The sequence below is a fragment of the Drosophila persimilis genome, unplaced genomic scaffold (assembly GCF_003286085.1).
Source record: "Drosophila persimilis strain 14011-0111.01,24,50 unplaced genomic scaffold, DperRS2 tig00000124-arrow-pilon, whole genome shotgun sequence".
In the NCBI taxonomy this organism is placed as follows: Eukaryota; Metazoa; Arthropoda; class Insecta; order Diptera; family Drosophilidae; genus Drosophila; species Drosophila persimilis.
Window position 1 is genome coordinate 6,926,176 of NW_020825294.1, and position 15,854 is coordinate 6,942,029.

The window sequence follows — 15,854 nt, forward strand, 5'->3', positions numbered from 1 at the left end:
TATTTATTGTGCAGCATTCCAATAGATCTTAAGATCTTCAAGCACCTATCGAAATCGCCCCTGTACCCCTTGTTGACACGTACCACCGCCTCGTTGTTGCTGTCTTGTGACATTAACATTTGTCTACAATTTTGACATAATGCCGGGCCAAAAGTTTTCCACACACGCACCACACCAAAGCACACATTTTGATTTACAACCTCAATTACTCAGCCACCGTTTTGGGGCAGCCAGAAACAGAACCGAACAGAGCCAAGACCACACCAGACCGGACCGCAGCACACCAGAGGAGACCCGACCAGGCCATAGGAGAAGCGAGCACAGCACAGCACAGCGCACTCCATCCATCGAGCACAACCATCGCCATCGTCATCGCCATCGCCATCTTCTGGTGCTGGTCGAACCATTTACGGATCTGTCAATGCCAAGAGACCGAAAAAAGAATTCTTTTGCTGTGGCTTGGGGCTGGGGCTGGCGAGTATTATATATTTATTTATTTTGTATCGTTTAACTGCCGAAATAAACACGATCAAGGCTAACCACGGACACGGCGATGACAACACGGGCTGGAAAATATATTTTTGGCACCCATAATTTCAGCTTCTTTTGCGAGATGCGAGCGATGCTTTTTCGTTTAGATTCGATTCGGTACGGGGTCTGACAGCGTGGATAACAAGTGCAGAGTCGGAGCGAAGGTAAAACATATTTGTTTATGCAAATTTCCCGCTCGCCTGCCAAATGAAGAACATGTGGCTAACGCTGAAGCTGAGACTCGGGCTGAAGCTGAAGCTGAAGCTCTAATGTTAATGATGCTGGCAAACGTTGAGCAATGCAAATTCTGGTTTCTGGCATTTTTTTCGGAGACAAGTTTCACGACATCGGATTGCGTATACGCGGTGTTGGCCGAGCAGGTAGAAGGTGGCTCTGGGCGAGCATGGTTTTATGGGCCACTTAAATAATGGATAACCATTTCAGGGTTCAACTTTGGTGCACTTTGGTGAGAGGAAAATTAAAACGAAACGAATTTGCATACAGAAGTTGAGGTTTAAGGGAGTGAACGGTGTGGTTGAATATTTCTTTGGGATTTTCTTTCAACGAAGAAAATTGAGAATAAGCTGTGGGATTTTCGGTAAAGTTATAATGGAATCATGTAAGTATTTGAATGTTATTTTTATAGATTTTAAAGAGAAGAAGTATTATTATTATATTCCTTTTTTTAGGATGGTCTATTCAGAGGTAGTACAGAAAAGAGTTAAGTAGTATTAGTACTTTTCTGGACTATTTTTCTTCTACTTCTCCATTTCGAAGGCTTTTTTAATCACATTTTGGCGCCAACTTTGGATTATCAATAGGGCAGAGGCAGTCACCTGAAGCGATTGCCTTGTCTGTTGTTGATTTTGCTGCTTCTGCTGCTGACGTTTGCTGCCAAAGTCATGTCATGTGAAATAATTGCAATTTGCAGTCAGCGAAGCAACAACTGTATGATGATGATGATGATGATGATGATGATGGTGATGGGGCTTAGATGATGATGATGATGATGATGAGCTGCTGCTGCTGTTCCATGGGGCGTATACAGAATGTAGAATTTTTGTACAGCTCTGCTCGATGATCTCACATGCACTCATTGCATGAAAGAGTCCAAAGCAAGCCAGCAAATTATCTCTCACACACACACACAGAGAGAGACAGGGAGGCAGCGCGAAAGAGAGGGAATAGCCTTTGTCGCTTTGAGCTTTACAAGCCCATTACATAACGCCGTAATGAAGCGTCAATCTGCGTCGCAGGTCCAGAGCCACAACCCAGAGAACCAGCAACAGAGCGGCGTTGTGTGAACATTTCATGGTCACCCATACATCGAATACATCCCTCTCGTGTGTGTGTAAATATTCGCATTGTAACCAAAGTGAAACAGAAACAAAGCAGAGAAGCAGAGATGAAATGAGAAGAACACAGCAGAGCAGAGCAAGAGAAGAAGAGCAGTGCAGAGAGAGAGTGGAACGAGCAGAAGAGCAGCGCACGAAGCGAGTCAAACATTTTTGCACTGCACTGCGAACAGCTCGCATAGTTGAAAGTTTTTTCAATGGCATTAACTACTATATATATATGTATCCCCGAAATAGATGAGAGTCACAAGAGGGCAAGTCGAGAGAGAGCCGAAGATTTGTTACCCTTGCAGATCCATCTCTTTTATGATAGGTTTAGGATCTTATCTTCATCGAAAACATAGATTTCCAACTTTTAGTGGAATTATTCATCGAAAATAAGAGGTTTATCTCACAAAGAAGATCTCAGCTGTAAGATATAGTCTTCCATTGGCAATGAAATTGAGCAATTTATATTATTTTGAAACTAGACTTGTTGTCCCACCAACTCTTTCCGCCCTGAAATGCTGATACTAATATAGGGGTAAGCGGGTTGGGATAAAACTCACAAAAAAGGTCATGTTGGGGGTGAAAAGGGTTAAGAAGAGTTTGTCCCACAAAGAGGGACAGCCAAGGGCTAAAAAATAGTGTGAAGAGCGAGAGAGCGAGAGAGAGAGGGAGAGAGCGAGTGCAGTGTAATAATGCAATTGGCTTTTGCTCTCCACTGCCATATTTTCCAGCCATAGCTTTCTGGCTGCCGCACGTTGAGGGCTTCAAGAGCTGCAACTTTTTTGTTGCAATTTTTTATTTAACTTTTTTCCTTCCGCTTATTTTGATATGTTTTTTTTTGTTTTGTTTGTTTGTTGAAGCCAACACTGGTTTAAGGTTTTTTTTTTTAAATGAAATCTTTAAAGCTGTTGACAGCGTAACGAAAATTAATGACAGATGCTCCGGCAATGCAGTAGTGGGCAAAGAGCGGAAAACAGAGGAATAGACAGTGGAGAGCGGATTATCGTATTTAATGTGAGAAGGTAAACAGCTGATGACGAAAAATGAGCCCCCTGAAGGTTTGGATTTGAACGAAAATTAAATGGGATTTTAGAGCTGAAAAATAGTAAAATATTTACATGTCTTTTCTAATAATTTTCAACACTAAATTGTGCAAATTGTAACACTTATACACTCCGATTTTCCTGCACACCAATTTCATCTTTCATGCTATAAATCCTATCGTATTTCCATTACGAATAACTCCAACAAATGGTCAAGATATAGAAAATATGCCTATGCCAAAAACAACAGAAAACAAAGAAAATGGCCCAAGAATTTACACAAGTCTTTGGCCTGAAATTCGGTTTGCAGCATGCGGCATGCGGCATGTGGAAAGTGGATAATGGCTGCTGTTGTGGGAGAGACAAAAATGTTTATTTTATGCCCAGACATTTAATATTCCCTCCAGTAGAACTTTTGTTCCCACAATTCCATGGAAATGCATTTGGAGTGGCTATTGTTTTTAGCTGGAACATAAACAAATCACAGGGACTCTGGCTGGGACCCTGTGCGTATGAGTAATGGGAGACGTATGCATTTGGTTTGTGTGTTTGTTAGCTGGAAAAAAGGCTTGAGTCATCTGTTGGCCAGGCATAGAATCTGCGCAGCTTCCAATTACCACCAGAGACGCAAACACTGCTGGATTAGTCACCTAGGGCAGGGCCTGGCTTTCGATACGTATACGTATACGTAATATTGGAATAACAATTTGAAATGCATTTTGCACCGCGTGTCGTGAGAACCATTCGGAATGAAATGCAACCTGACTGGGGTCTGTTGCTGTTTGGATTCTATAATTTATAATTACAGATGGTCGCTCGCCCTTTTCCCTGCCCTAACCCATCCGTCTCTCTCTCGATCTCTCTCTGCCTCTGACTGTTTGATTTATTTAGCTTTTTTATTAGTGCATTGGCAAGTTAGACCCGTTTGCAACCTTGAACTTGATATTAGATACGAGATCCGAGCTTGTGCGAGAGAAGTATTTACACAGTGCTCTTAACCGGTTTCGACCAGGCCCAGGCAAGGGCAATGGAATCTGTCCAGACCCTCGTGTCACCTCATCATTTAACGAGTACACTTTTAAAGGGGTATTCCGGAAACTAGTCCAAATCTAGCCTATCCATCGTTCTTTTCTTCCCCTCTGGCAAAGTCATCAAAATTTAATTTAAAGATACTTTCGCCAGTCTATATGGGCCGACTTATCTTTTTGGGTCTCCTCTTCACTTTTTGGGGTTGACTCGTATCAAGAAAAACGAGAAAAAGAATGTCAAATATTTGCTAGTTATGTGCGTTTAGCCAAAGCAAACAATCTACCACCTAATCCCCACCCACAGCCCACAGCACACAGCCCACAGCCCCTTCCGCCCTCTGTGTTTATTTTCGTGTGTGGGTGCACAAATATGTAAATCAATGTGGGTCGTCTCTAATATCAAGGGCCCCAAGAGGTGGTTGAGGGCGAGAAAAAAGGAAGATGCCAGGGCAGTGGTTGGCAAGATACATATATAAATTGTGTGACAACCAAGGAGGCACCACCCAACACATCACCCAGCCACCCACCTCAGACCCCCCCACTCACTCGATGTGGCCTCTGGGGAGCGTCGTCATATGGAAAATAATTTTACGGGCCACGCATTGCCATGTCAACGTAAAGTTTAAGTGAAATAATTGCACATTAAAATGCATTAAACAGACAGCCAAGTCCCAAGTCCCAGCAGCCCAAGTACATCGGGAAAAGATGGGGAATATCTTAAGAACATCAAGTAAACGCTGAGATACGCTTTACAGCTTTCAAGAGCTAACATCGAGCAACTCTTTTTTAGGGCTTACAGTCGTTGGGCAAAGGCTAGTCTTGGTAGGTCTCCATAGGATTAATGGAGGAGAACCCTGTTCCCTGTCGTTCGTCACAGCCTAAGCTTTCGTTCTGTTAGGGTAGACCCAAAGAAATTTCAATAAAAAACTGCAAACATACTTATATGGATGATCTATATGGTGTATATGTGCATACTCGTATGGCCATTGAGACGGCCTACAATAAATTTCATCCAAATTACGTTTTCATGCCGTTGGCGTGCAATTTTCATTTAATTGAGGCTTATTGCGGTCTTTCGGGTGGGTGGGTGCCTGGTGCCTGGGCAGTTCTCCAGCTGCCCGATCGCCTTGGCCGGTCGTTGGCGCAACAGATGCGCCCGCATTTCAAAGAACAATACAAAAATTAATCACTGAAGACTTTGACGATGAGTGGACGACGTTGACATCGGGAGGTAGCATAAAGAACCCATACATATATGTACATACGGCTTGTATCTGTCAGATAGGTATTCTGTGTGTGTGGGGCAGCATTGTTTATTAACTTGAAAGCTGCTTTACTGTTTGATATATAACATTGAGCGAGGGATCTGTAATTAAGAGAGGGGGGTGCACGGAAGGCACGGAAGGGATGTGTGACAGCGCATTGCCACCGTAAAAAATCCGTTCAATGTCAAATTTGATGGAAAATGCACCTCACACACACACTGTGCACACACTTAGAAAGTATTTTCCCCTTTTTTACGATTTGATTTCCGCATTGTATTTTCTTTGTGACAAGTTCTGTCTGGTTGACTGAACTTCGGAGGCTGTCGCCGAGTCGAGTGAAAAAAATACTGTGAAAATATACCCGGTAATAGTACAACCCGTCGCGTAGTTCATGAACTTTTGATAACACTTTAAACACATGTAATATATATAAAAATATTTCATTAAAAAATATTCCAAAAATACTTTCGATTAGGGAAAAGCCATCAGAAAAGTTTCCAAACACACGGCATGAGCACACGGCATGAATGAGAATAAATAAAATTCCATGACAATGACCTCCTAAGCAGATAAATAGAGCTGCTCCTCCTCCACCTCCTCCATTAGCCCCCATACGAAATGAGCGCAAACATTTTTTTTCAGCAAACCCAAAATCTTTATAAACAGAGAGGGTGAGGCTGAGAGAGAGCGAGAAAAAAAGAGAATCTAGAATAAATAAAATATACACGTATAAGAGTAAACAAATACGTTTGTATGTACAGCTAGAATGTATTTTGGATGAAAGATAATGAAATAAAAACAAGTTCACTGCACGGAAGTCGGGAAAAAAAAATAATACTATTAGCAATCGGCGGGGGAGCGGGGGAACTCTCTCGGAGACAAGCGAAAATCGAAATAGAAATATCATAAGAAGTAGACAAAATAATTATAATTAAAATACAAAAACAACAATTTCCATACGTCATCGTTTCGGCTGGTAGGGGGAGGGGGGACGGTAGGCCGACAGGAATGATTAATTGCAGATTTTGTAGGCAATTGGGGCAAAAGTGTGCACAGCGCGAAAGATAGAAAACATAAAAGCAAAGTGGAGGAAAAAACATAGAAAGATAGCGTGAGGAAAATATGGTGGCACTATAAAGATAAACCATTGAATGATGACAAAGATCTTAGGAATGAATGCCAACAAGATTGTATAAATATAAATAAAGAGGATGATGGAAGGAAAAATTGGAAAAGATAAATAAATGTAAATATGGACAGGGGAATTAATGAATGGAAACGAAATAAAAACGTAGACAATTATATAGAATAGTCTGCGATAAAAATAAGCAAAATAAAAACAATTAAAAATGTACAGAAATATATAACTATAACTACAAATATTAAACATGACTTTGATAGGAAAAACGTGCCATTTAAAGGTCAATAATACCTATAATTTTATTGAATAATTGAAAGGCTTAGTGTAGAAAATATCAAAAGACTAATTTATATTTTTTTATTATTATAGAAATATAAAAAAATTAAAATGAAATTAATTATAAATGTTATAGTGTCGATAAAGAGATACAAATAAAGAGAGAATATTCCCATTAAAGCTGCTGAAAAGAACTCATAGTATTTGTGGGACACACTGATGGATAGCCAATCATCAGATGGTCATTAGTTTCCCCTACCCCACACACCTCGCCATCGCCCTCGCCCCCTCCCCCATCCACAGTGCACTTACAAGCTTTAAATTAATTTCGATTCACTTCGAGTTTCGTTTTCATTTATTTCTCTTCCTTTTTTTTGTTTGCTTTTTTTGGGTAATTTTTCAAACCTGCTTCCCCCACGAGCAGCAGAGTGAAGCGCAGCAGAAGTTGCCGAAAAAAGTGCGAGATGCGAGCTGCGAGGCTTGAGATACATTTTATGGACATCATCGTTAAAGTAATCAGCAGTAACAGCCAGAATCATCAGCTACAAAAAAAGAGAAGACCAGGCATCGCAGCCAGCGAAATAAAGTTAAAAGACTTTTAACCAAATTCAAGGTCAACTTCGTTTCAATAAATTGCAAACGGAATGGTGAAGGAAAAAAAAAAACAACAGTTGTGGGCAGAGCGGACACAGATACAAATGGGCGGCAGCGGGGGGGGACTCTGAAGAAGAAGGAGATCTGCGACTTTTGACTGGCATGACGCAAATGAGTGGAGATATAAAAAAGAGTCAGCGGCTTACCTGTAACTGAAACAATCTTCCCGTAAGCTCCCCTTCTTCCGAACTCGGGTCCCCAGCAACGAATTTTCAAGCGAATTTTTAGCGTGTTAATAAAGACTGTCGAAAATTTAAAGAATGGCTTTGATAAAGCAACAACAGAGACAGAAACAGAAACAGAGACAGAAAAAGAAGAACAACTGGTATAATAAATGCCTCAGTCGGCTCTGCCTCTCCTTCGATCCATGCCATGGCAGGCGATATATAATATAATAAAAAATGCAATTTTATTTTATTTACCCCCGAAAGAGCCGCAACGCCAAAAGTTTATACACACTTAGATATTCCTTTCGGATTTGTCACAATCAAAGGCCACATAAAAAAGGAGCAAATTGCCGAAACAGAGATCCGTGCCATTAAAAAGGAACATCAAATGCTGCCCAGACACAGAGATGAGACACATAAAGCTTAGAAAGAGCCACTTTATTCGAAGGACACAAACTTTTGTTCAATTAATATGGTTAAAAGTTTTCTAATTTTAGCCAAAAGTAGCAGACAGGATTTTTGACTATTTGCGGCATATTTGTAATTGTAAATCTTTTTTAACTTTTAGTAAAATGTAAGTAAAAACCGCAAAAATATATACCCATATGTGCTATATATTATTTCCAGCATTCATTTAAACTCTGCGCTTAATTTGTTTATTTTACCTGTTAACCAATTTATTTCTGATAAATTGTTTATGTGTCGTTGGCACAGCACAGCACAGGTCTGGTCTGGTCTGGTCTGGTCTCGGCGCTGATGTTTCTCCTGCGGCTCTGCGGCTGCGGCTTTTGTTTGCACATTTTAAATGAGCTCCCTCCAGTCCATGTGCGAGTATTTTAAGTTCAATCAACTTTGCACCGCAGCCAAAACAGCCCAAAAACAGCCCAAAAGCAGCCACCACAACAATTGATTAATTAATGAATTATTTATTGAACATGCAGTAATCAAAGATGTGTGTTTTTTTCCCACCCCCCCAGTCCCCCGGTCCTCAGTCCCATGTCTTAACATTTCACGTTTTTGCATTAGTCGAGAATTGGTGGGGAAATTTTTGGAACAAAAAAATACCCAACTAAATATTGGAATTCTGTGTTAATTTTGCTAAGGTTTTTCCATTTAAAACCTGTGTATATTGGAGGTTATTTTAAATAATTGCAAAAGTCTTTTAGAGTCTTTTATTAATCTTCAATCGCGATGGTCGTAAACTGGTCGTAAAAAAGAACCCAATGTAACCGATGTTATGCACAAATCTAATGACTTCGAGCTATCTGGGGGCTGAACAAATTGCACACAAAAGATATAGATATCTTGCACAGCGTTTTACAGCGTCTGCTGAGATTCTGACTAGAACCAAGTGCATATATGTACATGGAATAAGTATATACTCGTGTAGCCGTATGTGCGAATATATTGTGTATTTGTCGAGCTGTAGAAAACCTAAACATTTGCACTTCGCACACTTGTTAGAACCCGAACAAGACACGTCCCCAGAAGAGAGGCAGAACGTCGAAAGAGAGGAGTAGAGCCCAGCTGCATGGTTTATCGCAGCAGCAGCAGCAGCGGCGGCGGCTTGAGCAGCTCCTCCACAATGCACTCGAATGCCCTTCATGACGGCAACCCTCCGTCCCAGCCTCAACCATAGCCAACCCCCCACCCTTTCGTCAGACTTTTTCGCTTGAACTGTGTCAATGGCCTTGAAATTGTTTTGCGCCTTAGTTGTTCTTGCTTTTGTCGCCATCGTCGACATTGTGACTGTTGCTGTTGAGATTAGTGGAATTATTGCACTTGCTTAGATCTGGCTGAGCCCATAAGGAAATGCATTCAAACGAGAGCAACTGTACGAAGATCGGAATACCCTTACAAAGAGCTTAGCGTCTATAGGGAAGCACCTCCAACCCTGGAGTCTCCCTTTGTGCGTCTTCAAAAATTCAACTAAGACTTTTGAAAGCGGAACAGTCCCCAATTCTCCAAGAGTATCTAAACTTTGGCGCGTTAGAGCGTCTCTTAGATGCACTTATTCTTGATTTGTGTGTTCCAGCAGCCCTGCGCCACAGTGCGTATGATTAATCTGCGGGATACGTTAGTCTGCACTTGGATAAATTATTCGTTGTTCAACCAAATGGCGTCATAGTTTCTTTGGTGTATCGAAGCGAGACCTGCATGTGGAGATGCCATTAGAGGCTGATCTCTCAGATCCCATTCCCCTCCGCCAAGCAGGAAGTGCGCGCCGTTTCGATTCTTTCCAGTGTTTCCTCTGCTTCGCTCTGTGTGGTTTTTCATTGAATCGGTTTTTTTTTTTTTTTTATTATTGCTGTACTATAGTTTTGTGGAACAGGAAAAGCGATTGCGCTTCAAGGTCAGCAAAAGCCAACCGCATTATTCTTCTCGTTGTTGGCTGCTGCTAATAATTTACAACAGCGATGATCCCCAGAGATGCTGGCTAATGATAATGATGTCTGGGTGTACGTTTTTCCATAGGTTTTTGCTGGTGTACACAGCGTCTAATAGTAGCTCAAAGATTCGATTGAATTAAATGAAAGAGTGGGGGCAAAATGGAAAGATAGAGGGTATCTCAGTACAAAGGGAAGCCTTCTATTTAAAGGTGTATTGTTGGGTTTTTCAGATAAAAGATAAAGTTAAGCGTTCAGACTTACCGAGTTTATGGAGAGACGACAGATTATGCTGCAAATATAATACGAATAATCCTTTTTAATACCCAAACATTTCTGAAAAATAAAACAAAAAATATAATGAATCAGAAAGCTTTGGAAAAAGTGCTCCAGCTTAAGCAAATAAACAAAGATCGCTTCAGTTTGAGAAGGTCTAAAGACAAGTCCACCCAGACCAGGCCAAGTCCAAGTAGACTCTTGGCCCTGGCCCTGGCCCTGCCCCTGCCCCTGGCCCGACTTGATGACTTCACTGAACCCACGACACCTCCGAGTTGGGCCATAAAAAAAAGTACTTCCAAAGTGCAGCAACAGCAGCTGAAACAAGACTTTAAGACCGAACAAGTGTTAATTTGTGGCCACATCAAGCCCAGAGCTCTCTTTGAACCCGGTCAACCCCTAAGTACAACGAAAAACCCCTGAAACCCCTGAAACCCTCAAGTACCAGTGCAACTCAGAGGCAAAAGCAAGTACATAAAACAACAACAAAAATTGAGAGATTAATACGAGACAAGCAAATGCAAAATACCAACCATAAACAAGTCGGGAATAAGTACGAGTATGTAACCGTACGATAAAGAGCAAAACAAAATTTATAATGCCTACACACTCGCCTCGGATAATTGTTTGCTTTTATTTTGTTCTTTTCGGTGCTGAGCCTGGCTCTTGAGTTGTGGCAATTAGGCCTGCAATTATTTATGTGTGTGGCTGAGAGGCACAACAAAACTTGAACTTCAGCCTGTCGGCACCTTGACGCTGGCTGGCTGGCTGGCTGGCTGTGATACGAGTAAGTATATCTGGTAATTGCCAACATCAATTGCATTATGCATTACTCATACGCAGCATTGTCGCTCGTCTCTCCGACTGCGACTGCCGACTGCGACTGCTGTGTGGTTAGCCTTAGGCCAGAGGCTCGAGCCAAGATCGAGAAAAGCTAATGCTCAATCGCATGACATTGTAAGAAAATGCAGTTGCACTTGATGCTGCCAACTAAAGATTCGAGATGGGATGAGATGACATGAGAGGAAAGCGTTTAGCTTCAGTCAAATGATTCTGTAATACCCAGTACTCGGGGATTAGTCAAGTGCATTGTATTCCTGGTTAGGTATGCAACAGCTAGAAAGAAAGAACCTTCTCAGGATCCAGAATCAACTGAACTGTCCGTCTAGTGGGATATTTTAAAGATCCCCCCTAAGTCGCCAGATATTTTGGTGAATATTCAAACTAAATTCGGGGCTGATTCCAGATCATAAAAGCGTAAAGGGTATCCCATAGTCGAAGTACCAGCTCAAGCCTTCTTCCATGATATTTTTTTTCGTTTTAGTGTAAGATTTCCAGTTTACCATGAAACGGGACACAGCTGCCTGGCTGGTCTCAGAGTTAGCCTCTCCCATGGTCGCGTTTTTGAACCATTTTCGCCCAGAGAGAGGGAGACCGAGACACTGACATTCGAATTTGTTCGGGGCCAAAACCCGTTGTGCAACATTTTGTGGCCGCCGCATTTGGCCAGACGACAGCGACGACGACGACAACGACGACGATGACGATGATGATGCAGCCGCACAACCTTGACCCGGTTCTACTTCTAGCCTTAGCCTGGCTTAGACACCAGTCGACTCCTAACCTCCATTCGTGCTTGATTAGCCTTTAACTATTGGCTCAGCTTTCAGACAGTCACAGACTCAGACACAGATTTTAATTAGCATTTCCGCACGTTCGCCCATTTAGCTGTTGTCAATGAGGATTGCCCCATTCCTGGTCCTGGGCCAATCTATTTAAGCAAAAAGTGTGAGAAAGTGCGAGAAAGTGTGGGACAGGGAACACGGAAGGAAGGAGGAACTGTTGCTCCTTGAGCCTGAGATGAAGAGAAACCTAATTAAAAGTGTTCCTTGAACTTGCCGCCTGAAAGGCTTCAACATGGATTAATGCCTCCGGTTGCCAGCTCCGCTCCCGAGTTAACACTTTAAGTCCTCCATCAGCAAGTCCGTAAGTTGCTCGAGGGCTCCGCATTGGTTTCTTGGCGGTGGGCGGGGGGCGGCAGAGGAGGCAGGGTCCGGGACGAAGGACGAAGACATCAAGATGCAAAAGTTTTCAATTAGACAATTTTCTCATTTACATTTCAAATGAATTTGTTGCGCCACTTGCGTCTGAGTTGTGCGTATCTTAATTGGCTTTTATGGGCGCACATTTTGGTCAGCGAATGAATTTTCTTTGCTACTTACATAAGCGATACTTGTATTATATCTGGTACAAAGTATATATACTTTTATTTACTGTTGAATGTGAGAGAACATTTTCTGATTTATCTGCATTTAAGATTTAATTAATGAAAGAAGATATTGCAGAAAAATAATAATTTAAATTCAAATATTTGTATGTCGGGCTTTCACTAAAGTCTTGATCCAAGGTCGGTTTTCAGTTCACTCCGCGGTGTGCAGAAAGCTACAAGTTCCACTACTCTCTGAGTATGCCCAAAACCATCCCTCTAAGGCACTCTTTTTCTGCGACGCAAACACAATGGTCGCTCTATCTCTTTCTTGCCCACGCACGCTCAGCGCGCGCTCTCTTTTGATCCTCTCTGAGCGAGTCGCACGCTCTCACCCACACCTACTAAGCAATGGGATAGACAGTGGACAAGAATGAGCATGCACAGCTATGGGTTAGGCAGTGGACAATAACAAGCGGTAAATTGTAGCGAAGGCAACGAAGGCGAACACTGCGAACAATTTCGAGGTGTACACTGAGAATAATATTAGGATCCGATATGTATACATTGTATTTATATAATATAAATTGTATTTTGTGTTAGAAAGAGAAGGGATGGACATTACATGTCCATAAAAAAAAAAACACCAGATAATACGAACAAGGCTTTTGTAATCAAGGGCTTATTTAGGAGGAAAGGCATCATTTAAATAAATTTTCCCCAATTTATTTACCCACCCTCGTTACAATATTCGAACTCCAACCCTAACCACCCTTCTTTTTCCCAAGTCCTTAACCAACTGTTGCCGCAAAGCGTTGCCATGCCACCCAAGCGACAACGAACAGGAGTAACGCTGGCAACCCTCGTCCAACAACCAAAACAAATGATTAGCCGATGAAAATTGACATTAGCTGGCTGGAACTCTTGAAGAAACATGCTGCATCAGGGAATCATCTTGCGCGAGGGACATGTCACCCGAACCATATACAATCTGGTAGGGCATCAAAATAATACTAACGAATCCACAAAAACTAATGGGGACTTCTTCAGATCAAGGACAAACGCTATGAGGATGTGATCGAGTGCATAACGAACATTGGCGAGGCAGCCAATACAAGAGCGGGCCTGTCCACCTTGGGACATTGCTACTACCACGCCCAGAAGTACGAGGAGGCGGCCACCTGCTACGAGCAGCTCTGCCAGCTGGCCCCCAAGGAAGCCAAGTACAGGTAGGCCTGTCCCGATTGATTTGAAGAGGGATTACTGAAGATCCCCCTTTAGATTCTACTACGCCCAGTCGCTCTACCAGGCTGGCATCTTTGCGGAGGCATTGAGAGTCCTGAAACAGATCAGTGACCAGGAAGAGGAGCTGCGGGAGCATTGCCTGCAGCTGCAGAGTGCCATTCTGTACTCAAGCGAGGACTATGCCGGGGCCCAGAGTTTGCTGAATCAGCGTGCGGGTGGCACCGCGGATACCCTCAATGATGAAGGATGTCTGCTCTATCAGGCCGATCAGCATGAGTCGGCGGTTCAGCGGTTCCAGGCCGCCCTGCAGGTGGGCGGCTTTAATCCTCTGGTGGCCTACAATGTGGCCTTGGCCCACTTTCAGCGGAAGCAGCGGGCCCAGGCCCTCGACTACACCTCGGAGATTGTGGAGCGGGGAGTGCGAAATCACCCAGAACTAGGTATTGGCGCCCAGGTGGACACCGACGGCAGTGCGCGGAGTGTGGGCAATCCCATAACGATGGCCATGTCCGGCATAACGCAGGCTCTCAATCTGAAGGCTGCGCTGGAGTATCAGGACGGAAATGAGGAGGGTGCTCGGGAAGCTCTGCTCGATCTGCCGCCGCGGGCCGAGAGCGAACTGGATCCGGTAACGCTCCACAATATGGCCCTCACCGATGTCCAGGGTCCTGTGGCGGGTCTCCGCAAGCTGGCCTTCCTCCTCCAGCTGGGAGCTCCCTCCTGTCCCAAGGAGACCTTCGCCAATATCCTGCTCATTTGCTGCCGCCACGAGCTGTACGAGACGGCCGCCGATATCCTGGCAGAGCACACCGATCTCACCTACAAGTATCTATCGCAGTATCTGTACGAGCTGCTGGACGCCCTGATCACCGCCCAGACCAGCGTCGAGCTGGCCGAGAAGAAGCTGGGAACCCTGGCCTCCAGTCTGGCTGGGAAGCTGCGCAGCCTGGCCGCCAAGGTGCAGGAGGTGCGGGCCACCAATGAGCAGCATGCCCTGAGGGATGCCCTCAAGGACTACGAACAGGCACTGGAACTGTGAGTAACCTCTAAAAACCTCTAGAATCTAGAATTCCAATACGATCTATCTCCTGCTGCCACAGATATCTGCCGGTGGTTATGGCACGTGCCTGGATCTCCTGGCGCGACGACGATTTCGTTGGAGCGGAACGTGAGTTCCACTCGAGTGCCGAGTTCTGCTCAGAGAATGCTGTGTGGCGCCTCAATGCCGGCCATGTGCTCTTCATGCAGGGCGACAAATACAACGAGGCGGCGGCCTTCTACGAACCGATTGTGCGCCAGCACTCCGATGATGTGAGATCTCTAATCCACAAATATTTCCTAGACTTATTCGCTAACCCCCTCTTCCATACCCATTCAGATCATGTCCGTTTCAGCTGCTGTGCTGGCCAACCTCTGTGTATCGTACATCATGACCTTTCAGAACGAGGAGGCCGAGGAGCTGATGCGGAAAGTGGAGAAGGCCGAGGAGCTCAAGGGCAACCTGGGCAAGCAGTACCACCATCTGTGCATTGTCAATCTGGTTGTGGGCACCCTCTACTGCGCCAAATCCAACTACGAGTTCGGCCTGACACGGATTGCCCACGCCCTGGAGGGTGGTGCCGGTGGCAGGCTCTATGCGGATACCTGGCTCCACGTGAAACGCTGCATCCTCGGGCTGCTCACGGGCATGGCCAAGCAGAACATCATCCTGCCCTACACCGCTGTGCAGGAAGTCCTCGGCTTCCTCAGATCCTGTGAGGCTTATGGCTTGTTTACGCCGGCTAATATTTTCACTGCCACGGAACAGGTGCCCGAGGAGCCGCTGACCATTGGATTGGAGGCCCGGAAATTGAGATTGTTGCTGCTCAAACTCAGCGAGTATGAAAATTGTTGAATTTCCAATGGAAATTCTTTTGCACTGCGAAGGAAAATTTAGTTTAAACGGACCAGCAGAAACGGTTCAAATATTTAATCTAGATGGAAATATATTCTGCAGAAAACTCTATCATGTTTTTGTATATTTTTGAATTTAAAATATAAAATAAAATATAAAATTGTGATTTTATAAGCCTTGTTTTTCCCTCAGTGTAAGCATTCATTATATTTTCATCAATAAAAATTGTGTGATGAAAGCCCCGAATCAGTTCTTTCTCTTTCAATTTCCATCTCCTTCGTTCCTCCTGCCATTTCCGAAATATGTCTCGGAAATCCTTCAAAGCAGGACAACAGCAACACAAAAAATCTTCTTGGAAAAACCACCTCAGGGATCAACTTGTCTTAGCTCTGTGACAG

The 15,854-nt window shown here is 43.7% G+C and overlaps 1 protein-coding gene across 1 annotated transcript; it reads left to right on the plus strand.

Moving 5' to 3' along the window:
- Nucleotides 1–13,251: 13,251 nt before the first annotated feature.
- LOC6602255 (tetratricopeptide repeat protein 30 homolog) lies at nt 13,252–15,501 on the plus strand. The gene is made up of 5 exons (XM_002027249.2): nt 13,252–13,311; nt 13,368–13,546; nt 13,599–14,597; nt 14,663–14,873; nt 14,941–15,501. Exons 1-5 carry the CDS (start codon nt 13,252–13,254, stop codon nt 15,454–15,456), a joined length of 1,965 nt encoding a protein of 654 aa, XP_002027285.1. The 3' UTR covers nt 15,457–15,501.
- The last annotated feature ends 353 nt before the right edge of the window (nt 15,502–15,854 follow it).